We start from the raw sequence: 10,013 nt of genomic DNA, 5'->3' as shown, positions 1-10,013 counted from the left end.
TGAGTGAGCGGGTGCCTTGCCAGGTATGTGAGAATCACTTCCTTTCACAGCCCTGTATTTTTAGATCACTTCGCTCCTTCTTCAGTTCTGCTCATATCAAGCCACAATCTGCCTTTTTGGAAATGTCACCAGTGGGTCTAAGCTTGGGCCTCTCAAGAACAAAGAGAATTGGGTGTGTTTTCTTATGGGGCAGGTCTTAAACAATTTGCGTGTGCTTTCTAATCTAAAAATTCTATTTAGAGCAGCTGTTCCTCATCTAGGGCGTCTACATGCTTTGACGGCCGTGTTGTCCTTTGCTCTGTTATCAGAGCTTTAAAGCAACCTACCACCAAGGACTTAACGCTCCATATTCTATCTGACTGCCAGGCACCATATTTTTATTTCAGGATGAAGCTGTAGGAAGGTATTTGTGGATGGATGGATGGATGGATGGATGGAAATGAAAGCCATTACAAAACAGTTATATGTCAGATAAACATAATTTTCTTCTTTCCTGAAATACGATATTTGGACAATATGAAATGAAATAGAAATTTTAAGTTATCACCTTCACTCCAGCTTGAATGACACTATTTTCCTTTATATTTGGAGGTGTTTTATTAAATAAAATCCATTATCCATGTGTTCTGCACCAACAGAAAGCCTCAGTGCTGCCCAGTCCCCTAAACTAATGCAACCAAAATCTAATCTTTGCCTGGACTATGAGATCTAGAACTGTAAGTAATGGGAAGGAACTGCCAGTAGCTCCTCACTGAGTTCACAGTGAAGAAACTTGAATCTGAATTTGAAAACCAGATAAGGCTCCAGACAGTTGCATTTTGTCATTTCCCAGTACGGATTCAAGGAGGCTCACCTCCACATCTGAGCCCAGGAAAAACTAGAGAAATGCTCTGTGGAAGACGAGAAATTGTCGTAACTGCAACAAGTGGTACCTAAGTGATAAGAACACAAGGAGAGGGAGGGGGTGTCACTGAACACAGACAGTCACTAGCATCAATTTCAGGAGAGACTTAGACTGCATGACTGTTCTAAAGATCAGGCCAGTCACTGTAGAGACCCAGAGATTAGAATAGCAGATTCATTCTCCCAGAGAAGGGACTCACTAGCAGGCATGAGTCTTTGTGTGCCAGATGAAAGTCAGTACAGGTGGAGAAGAGATGGAAGAAACTTTAACTTACAGTCGATGTAGTTTACTCTCATTGCACACTAGATCAGATCCAGGGAAACAGAGCTACCTCTACACCCTACTGTCTACACAAGACCGAAACAATGGCACTGCTTGGTACCTAAGGACCTGCTCAAAACTGGAACAAGTCTGAGCCTGCAGACTCAGAGGTATTTCAGGCGCTCTCATGCATCTGTCATTATTCTAGGTCCTAAAATTTTAAGTCTGAACTTAAAATTTTGTCAGGAAGACTCAAAGAGCTTGCATTTTTTTCATAATTAGATTCATATCAAAGTGGAAGGCTAAAGATATTATCCAGCAAATAGTTGACATGATAGATCAATGAATCAAAGAAAGAAATCCCTATGAAGACAGGAATGAGAAACAAGCCTTGGAGAGAGAAATGGAGCAATACATTGTGGATGAGGAAGTTAGCCCAGGGCTTCACTCAGCAAGTTTTGATTTGAGAATCTGCACATGAATAAGAAATTACCTTTGGGTTTCCTCCCAAACTAAGGGTTTTTTTTAAGGTTCTGTACCACCATTTTTATCGAATCTTAGCATGTTTTTGTTAAAATCCATTAGTGAAAAAGGCATGACTTCCTCATGTCGAGTCTTGGGCCACTGTGCTCTTTGGCCACCTTCTAGTTTCTACTTTAAAAATAAATTATTATTGTCAAGTGGTGTCCAGCTGAGGTTCTGAAGCTCGGCTCAATTTTGTCTGTTCAGTGTTGTTTTACAGACTGTGGAGGCACTTGATGTCATATAGCTCTTGGTTACATTGTGTTAAAATCTTTGGGGATTGGGATTTCAGGAATTTTTATATAATATTTTTTGATGTTTTGTTGAGTTGTAGATATGCTAAGAATGTCTACATGATCACATGAATATAATTGAGACTAAACTGTATAGCATATCACTAAATGAGAATGGGACAGTGTTGGTTCTTTATTGCTACACAGAAAATAAATATATCTGAGATATTTGGGTGTATCATTCACAGCACCAGGGTGTGGAACATATTCATTAATTCACCCAATGATATTCGTTGAGAGGCTTTCATCCTTCCAATACTGCACTATGAGATTAGGGTACAATGCTGAATAAATTCACAGACCCAGTTGGATGGTCTTTAAAGAGTATTGGTAGAACACATGAGTGTTAAAAGTATATAAGTATATATGACACATCCTTCATAATTTAAGAATGCATAAGAGCATTTAATCCCCGTCAAAAAAAACTATCTTGTATGTACTGATTAAAGAAACATATATATTAACACTTTGTCTTTATAATTCACATTTTCTGCATCTTTTCCAAAGGGGCACTAGTATGATACTCAAATGCATTTCTTGTAGCATTGCTCCTGCATGGTGCCATTAGTGACCTTCTAATACAGATTTAATGAGAAGGCAATATATGAATTTGGCATAATTTTTCATATTAAGCGAAGGTGAAACTTCAGTTAATCACTGATTTTCTTCTTTGTGATGAACTTTTTCATATACCTTTTATATTTTCACCACAGAAATATTAAGCTTTAAAGACAAGCAATTTGATGTATATGCTTCTTCCATAATTCATTGAAGTGTATTCATGGTTAATTCTTAGATTTCCTGAAGGGATATTTCATGAGACTTGAAGAAGAAATCAAAGGTTTCACACACCCACAAAAAAAAAAGGTACTCAACATCTTCTACACGCCCTGGGTGAAAGCAACAGTAATTCACCAATTGTCACTATTAGTAATGTTAAAACACTTAATGGAAGACATGTGTTTTTAAACTCACTCTGTCACTGTGTTGTCTGGTGCCCAGGAACTTGGAGTTTTTGAGGAACAAAGAGATGTGAAAGATTGTCATTGAACACAATAGATTCTAGAGAATATTGCTGCAAAGAACTTCTGGCTTGAGAGATGAGAACCACGCCTCCTGGGAAGTCCAAGGGTGGCTGGTTAAGTTGATTGAAAAAGTACCATACATTCCAAGCATAATGACTCACGAAGTGAAACAAATATGTTAAAAATAATTTTCCCCTAAAAGGATGGAGTTCCACTCTTCTTAATCTTTTACATCAGATGGCAATGGTACGAGCGAGGCTTCCCAGATCGGTGCACTGACCATTTACACTGAGCAGAAAGTCACAGATGTACAAGAGGGGACAAACATGTGATCTCAGTCTGGTTAGACCCAAGGGTTAATAGGCAGAAACACTGTGACTCATAGACTGCGGAGAGCAAAAGAGAAGACCATAGAATACTATGTGCATTTCTGTACAGTCAATAATTTTGACTTATTTTGTTTGACTTTAGAAGTTCTTGGAATCAAAACCAAACCCTCTACCACCAAGATGAATGCTGGTTCTGCATTCAATTTTTAAAATGCAGTTTCCAAGTTAGTGTAAATGGATACAAATGTCAGTTCTACTAAAGAGGCAAGATGTCAACCCTACTTTCAGAAAAGAAAGTATCAGATTCAAGGACTGACAAACTTGACTGAAGTTCTGGAACACACAAGCAATAGGACTAAGGTTCAAGCAAATGCCCCACCATCCTAATGCACTTACCTCTGCATTAATGAGAGAAAGCCAATTCAGCATATAGAACTGAGCAGTTATGTGTACATCAAAGTGCCTGGTTTAGGAAAACTTAGGGAATATTGGGAATGTTGTTTACATTCTCATTCTTCATAGTGGACATCAATTGGCCGCTGCTATTTGCACACATAAAAGGCTATGGACAGTTTCAATGACAGTTTAGGAGGGAGCTTCATTTTGGTTGGCTTTTCAGATTGGCCTCAGTTGGAGCTTGTTCTTTTTCTCTTGATTTCAATTTTCTACTCTCTGACTCTCTTTGGCAACACCGCCATCATTGCTCTCTCCCGAATGGACCTCCGACTGCACACTCCCATGTACTTCTTCCTCTCCAATCTCTCCTTCCTGGACCTCTGCTACACCACCAGCACTGTGCCCCAGCTCCTGATCAACCTTCATGGACTTGACAAGACCATCAGCTATGGTGGGTGTGTGGCCCAGCTCTTCATATCTCTTGCTCTAGGCTCCACTGAGTGTGTGCTCCTGGTGGTGATGGCCTTTGACCGCTATGCTGCTGTGTGTCGTCCCCTGCACTACACAATCATTATGCACCCCCTTCTCTGCCAAGCATTGGCTATTGCTTCATGGGTAGGAGGTTTCTTAAACTCTCTGATCCAGACAGGTCTCATGATGGCCATGCCGCTCTGTGGCCATGAACTGAATCACTTCTTCTGTGAGATGCCGGTTCTCCTGAAGTTGGCCTGTGAGGACACGGGAGGAACAGAGGTCAAGATGTTTGTGGCCAGGGCTATAATCTTGGTTTTCCCTGCAGCACTAATTCTAGGCTCCTATGCACAGATTGCCAGGGCGGTGCTGAAGATCAAATCAATGGCTGGACGCAGAAAGGCTTTTGGAACTTGTGGGTCCCACCTTGTGGTAGTTTCTCTGTTTTATGGCTCGGCCATCTACACATACTTACAACCCAAGGGCAGCTATTCTGAGAGTGAGGGGAAGTTCGTTGCTCTTTTCTATACCATCGTCACCCCCATGCTCAACCCTCTGATTTACACCCTGAGGAACAAGGATGTGAAGGGGGCTCTGTGGAAGGTGCTAGGGAGAGCCACAGACTTGAATTAGGGGAAGAAAACAGGGCCAGTACAATCTTCTGTGACAGGTCTCACGTCCTTACGTCTATCCTGTTCTGTTGAGTAAGAAATAAGTCCCAGGATTTTGTTGCTTTCCTCTTCTGGAGTTAAAAGTCAAGATCTCTTTAGCCTCTTTCTCTGTTAGGGTCTAGGGTTCCTGAAAGAAGGGGTTCAGAGCTGATTTAGCTCAAGCATTGCACAAGAATGTTTGAGAGGATGCTCTCTTCTCACCCCATGAGAATAGCACAGGGGGTTAGGAATTTCTGAGTATGCGGGAAGGCTTAATTGGACATGACACCCAAATTTTTCCAAAGCCAGTGATTCCCTTTGTATGTTGTATAGACGGCACTTTGCCCATCGGTGCAGAACACTGTTCAACACTGTTCAACTGGTTTTCTAAGTAGTTAACTGCATCCTCTCATACCTCGGGGTCTAGGTTCCCAGGTAATCCCTGCCTTTCTAGTTTTTTAGTGCTACTGTTACTAGAAGTGGGGAAGGAGACTGTGGACAGATGTACATCACCAAAATAGAGTTTTTGAGAGTTTCAGAGATGATGTCATTTCACTAATACTTAAGGAAAATAGCAAAATCGGTGAAAGAGTACCAAATAATAAAAGCATTGAAACCTTCTCAGTTGGGACACAGGTTTGTTTGTTGCCATGGTGAAGATACTTTCATTAAAGAGAGAAGAGAATAGAAATGATTATAAAAAGAGTAAGCATTGAGAAAGTGTTATAACAAAAAAGAAAGAATGAAAGAGGGTAACACAACTGAACGCAAAGAGAGCAGAGTTGGTGGAGGGAGGCCATATGGAGCCAGGGGATTCTACCACAACTGTTTCTCGTCATGTGCTTAAATGATGGCTTCAGATCAAAGTATAGATATCTGTGAGAATATGCTTTAAAGTTTTAATAACTTTATGGTTGGATAAAAATATTAATTCCCATAGCAATCGCTGTTTACATAGTCTTTGAAATATTTTTATACAATTGTGTGAGTTAAATATAATCCCTAATAATTCATGATTAAACTAAGCGTCAGTGTTTTTAAGGAACTTATCCATGTTCACATGACATGAACCTGAGGCACTTTTCGTGACCCCAGTCCAACCTGTACCATTGCCCTTTATGATTCTCTTTATCTGAGAAAGGATTCTCCTCCCCATCACACTTTCTCTCAAGGTCCTGGGTACCAAAGCTGGTGAGTCACCGTGCTAGAAGATCACTGTCACGGAGCTGTATGTCCAGCCAGCCTCGAGAGTGAAAGCTCAATAGTAGAAGAGTGAGCTTGGAAAGCCATGAGGGAAGCTAAATGTGAGCAGAAAGTGCATCACAAATTCTCCTTTCTCTGTTCGGACCTGGGGTCTGTATTCTTCTGAGTTATGAACATTCTGCCATCATTGGGCATGCTTTTGTTATCTGTATAAAGTGAATGCATGTGCGCATTGGTCCCACTTTTTGAATATTTTGTGTCAAAAATCCATGCTGAAGAATGTTCTACATTGTCACACTTAGTACCTCAACATTTTAAATAAATATATTCCCTCTCCCCACCGCGCTGTTTTACTGACTGAGGCACTAAAGCGTAAGTAAATTTTGTATGAATTACTTCAGGTTGTCTAAGCATTAAATGAAGGGTAAGCATTTAGACCTGGACTATTATATTTCTTGTCCTTCTTCCTTAGCTACTACTCAGCCAACTGTACTTTTATACCTCTTTAGCTCAAGATAATCACTAACCATGTGCATGAAACAAATGCTTTCTCCTGCATCCTTTCTTACTGTTTATACAATTATGGCATACATACATACATACTTAATAGAGAAAGGACGACTAAAGTTTTGCAACTAATGCATTACTCTTTTATTTGTCAGTCGGTAAAAAGAGATGATCATTTAAAGATAGCATAACTGCAGCGGAGCAATTGGTACCACTGGGCACACTCAGCCATTGCTTTGCAATTTATGTCTTGTGGGATGCAGATGCCATCTCCATGGAAACCTCTAACCCCTGGGTATTCATGAGCCTTTTCATTTGTGACAGTGGCTAAATGCTTTTTGTCACAAAGAGCAAAACCATATTATTTACAAAAAAGAAAAAAGAAAAGAAATCCATGAATACAACCTGAGTTAATCATATTAAGAGAATTAAGCCAATCTTAGACAAATATAAGTTTTCCCTCATTTTTGTTTTCTAGATTTTATATGTGTGTTCTATATATTATATATGATCATATATAGAAATTATCAACATAATGAAAAGCTGGCTATTAAAAAATAACAAAATTGGCAAACCCTTGTATAAAAGTGTGAATGCAATTGGCCCCCATAAGCTCATAGGGAGTGACACTATTAGGAGGCCTTGTTGAAGGAAATGTGTCACTGTGGGGGCAGGCTTTGAGGTCTCTTTTTCTAATGCTTCTCTCAGGTCACAGACCACATCCTGTTGCCTTCTGATAAGGATGCAGCCAGCACAATGTCTGCCACCAAGCCGCCATGCTCTCTGCCGTGATGATAATGGACTGAACCTCTGAACTGTAAGCTGCCACCAATTAAATGTTTTCATTTATAAGAGTTGTTGTGCTCTGGTGTCTCTTCACAGCAATAGGAACCCTATGACAGCTTGACAAAGAGAGAGAGAGAGACAGAGAGAGAGAGAGACAGAGAGAGAGAGAGACAGAGACAGAGACAGAGAGACAGAGAGAGAAGATGGAACAATGGAAACCACTGAAGCAGACTCTGGAAATGCCAAAAGTTACGGAGCTCTCAATGAGAAACTGTAAACCCATGAGTTTGATGGCACAGACAAAATGGACAAGTTCTTGGATATATTCAGCTTAGCAAGACTGAATCATAAGAAAATGTAAAGTTTCAACAGAACAATCTCAATCAGTGGGATTAACTAAGTGATTTTTAAAACCATCTCACCAAAGAAACACCCAGTACCAGCTGACTTCCCTGTTGAATTCTACCAAACTTATAACAAACCAATGTCAAATCTTTCTTGATTATTCTAGGAAGAAAATGAAAAGCAGAAAATTCTTTCAGATTCACTCTGTAAGGTCAGAATTGCTCTGATAGCAAAACTAGATAAATACACACACACAGAGAGAGAGAGAGAGAGAGAGAGAGAGAGAGAGAGAGAGAGAGAGAGAAGCTAAAACAAAAACCACGAGCCAATATCCCCAATGAGCGTAGGTGTAAACATTTTCAATACAATACTAGTAAATCAAATCCAATGATACATTAAAATGTCTATTCACCATGATAAAACGTTATTCCCCAAAATGCAAGAATATGTCAATATACACCAATCAATACATGGACACACACCAATAGAACACAGAACAAAAAAAAAATGATGATCTCCTTGTTGGGTTGCCTTGTCCAGCCTGGATAGGAGGGTTTTTCCCTTGCCTTATTGTATTTTGTTTTGTTGAGTTTGGTTGTTGTCTCTTGGAGGACTGCTCTTTTCTGAAGGGAAATGGAGGGGTAGTGGATCTGAGGGAGAGAGGAGGTGGAGGGAGAACCAAGAAGAGCAGAAGGAGAAAAAGCTGTGGTTGGCAGGTGTTAGATGAGGAAAGAATCTCTTTTCAACAACAACAAAAAATTTTATGTTAGCATGATGGTCTCAATAGATAGAAAAATTGATAAAATTCATCAGTTCTCTAAGATAAAATATCTGAACAAATCAACTACAGAAATGCGCCACAGCCTAATGAAATCATACATATTAAATACACATATCAAGTACTGAATATATAAAAACCAAAACTTTTTACCCATCACAGGACAAGAAATCTTAGTGAGAGCAATCAAGCAAGAGAAATAAAGTACATCCAAATTAGATACGAGAAAGCCAGGTTGCTCATGTGGGAAGACGACATGACTGTCCACAGATAAAAGTTTTCAAAATTCACCAGAAGAACTATTGAAACTAATGAACAAGTCCCTCAAAGTCACAGGACGCAAAACCAGCATGAGTGGAGGAAGTAGAGCACACCTTCTTGTTGTCTAAACCCTTTGCGTTGTGTTCTTATCTCTGCAGATTTTTTTTCCTCAGGTAGGAGACCCCAAAGAGAAGCATCCACCAGAGGACACAGCAGTGGTTACAGCTTCACTTGTTGGCTTCCTCACACTTTGAAGCTACTGAACTGACAGTTAAGAATATTGCCAGGGGCTGGAAAGATGGCTCAGCAGTTAAGAGTGTTGGCTGCTCTTCCAGTTGACCTGGGTTAGCTAGCAACCCCCAGCCCTCTGTAAGTCTAATTCGAGCGAAGCCAATGCCCTCTTCTGGCCTTTGCTGGCATCGCACACATGTGGCACACTGGCAAAACCGGCAGGGAAAACACCTATACGTGCCAAATAAAATTAAAAGTATTAAAAATTAAAGTATTTTTAAAAAGAATATGAAGTCACTTTATTCTGGATTTCATATTTCACACATAATTGTTTGTTAGATGAATTATTCTGCATGCATGGTGTACAATAAGGGAACTGACGTAATCAAGTCCAACCCAGGGTTGAGCTTTACATGAGTATAAATTCTATAATTTCAAGGAAAAACAAATGAAATACTTTACTGAAATACTTCAGTGTATGGTAGGTGTAGTGTGTATACGTGTGTGTGCATGTTCCAAAATGTGTGATCACATGTATGTGTATGTGTGTGTGTGCAGGTACTCGTGCAAGTATGTATGTGTCTGTCTGCGTGTGTGCAGAGGCTCACAGATGACATTGAGTACATTCTTCAACTGCTCTCGATTTTGTCTGTCTTTAAAGATTTGTTTTATTTTCATGTATGCATCTTTGTTTGTATCTATGCATGTATGTGCGTGCCATATGCAGATACCTGAGGCCAGAAGATGGATCTGGATGTCCTGGAAATGGAGTTTCAGGTGGTTTTGAGCCACCCAATGTGGGTGCAAGGGGACTGAACTCAGAGTCTCTGTGTAGCAGGGCCCCGGACCTTAGCACAACTTACTCAGTGATGGAAGCGCCACTCGGGCTGTAAAACTCAGCACATAGACAGCACCACCTGCCAAACAGAAAACAAAGACCTGACCCATCAAAGTCTATACAGCTCTGGGAAAGTCTCTAAGTGTACTAACCTTGCTTTTTAGCTTCCGTAGTTCTGCTTCCGGCTAACTGTTCTTGTTTCCTGAAGTGTGC

The 10,013-nt window shown here is 40.2% G+C and overlaps 1 protein-coding gene across 1 annotated transcript; it reads left to right on the top strand.

Moving 5' to 3' along the window:
- Positions 1 to 1,057: 1,057 nt before the first annotated feature.
- LOC125401543 (olfactory receptor 2Y1B-like) lies at positions 1,058 to 4,834 on the top strand. The gene is made up of 2 exons (XM_048435857.3): positions 1,058 to 1,094; positions 3,897 to 4,834. Exon 2 carries the CDS (start codon positions 3,899 to 3,901, stop codon positions 4,832 to 4,834), a length of 936 nt encoding a protein of 311 aa, XP_048291814.3. The 5' UTR covers positions 1,058 to 1,094; positions 3,897 to 3,898.
- The last annotated feature ends 5,179 nt before the right edge of the window (positions 4,835 to 10,013 follow it).

This window comes from Myodes glareolus, chromosome 9 (assembly GCF_982192425.1).
Source record: "Myodes glareolus chromosome 9, mMyoGla1.1, whole genome shotgun sequence".
Taxonomy (NCBI): domain Eukaryota; kingdom Metazoa; phylum Chordata; class Mammalia; order Rodentia; family Cricetidae; genus Myodes; species Myodes glareolus.
Note: the sequence above shows the minus strand (reverse complement) of the source record. Positions and strands in the feature narration are given on the sequence as shown.

What these genes read in the sequence shown, in the direction of transcription:
- LOC125401543 (XM_048435857.3), top strand. Translation starts at nt 3,899, where the DNA reads ATGGACAGTTTCAATGACAGTTTAGGAGGGAGCTTCATTTTGGTTGGC.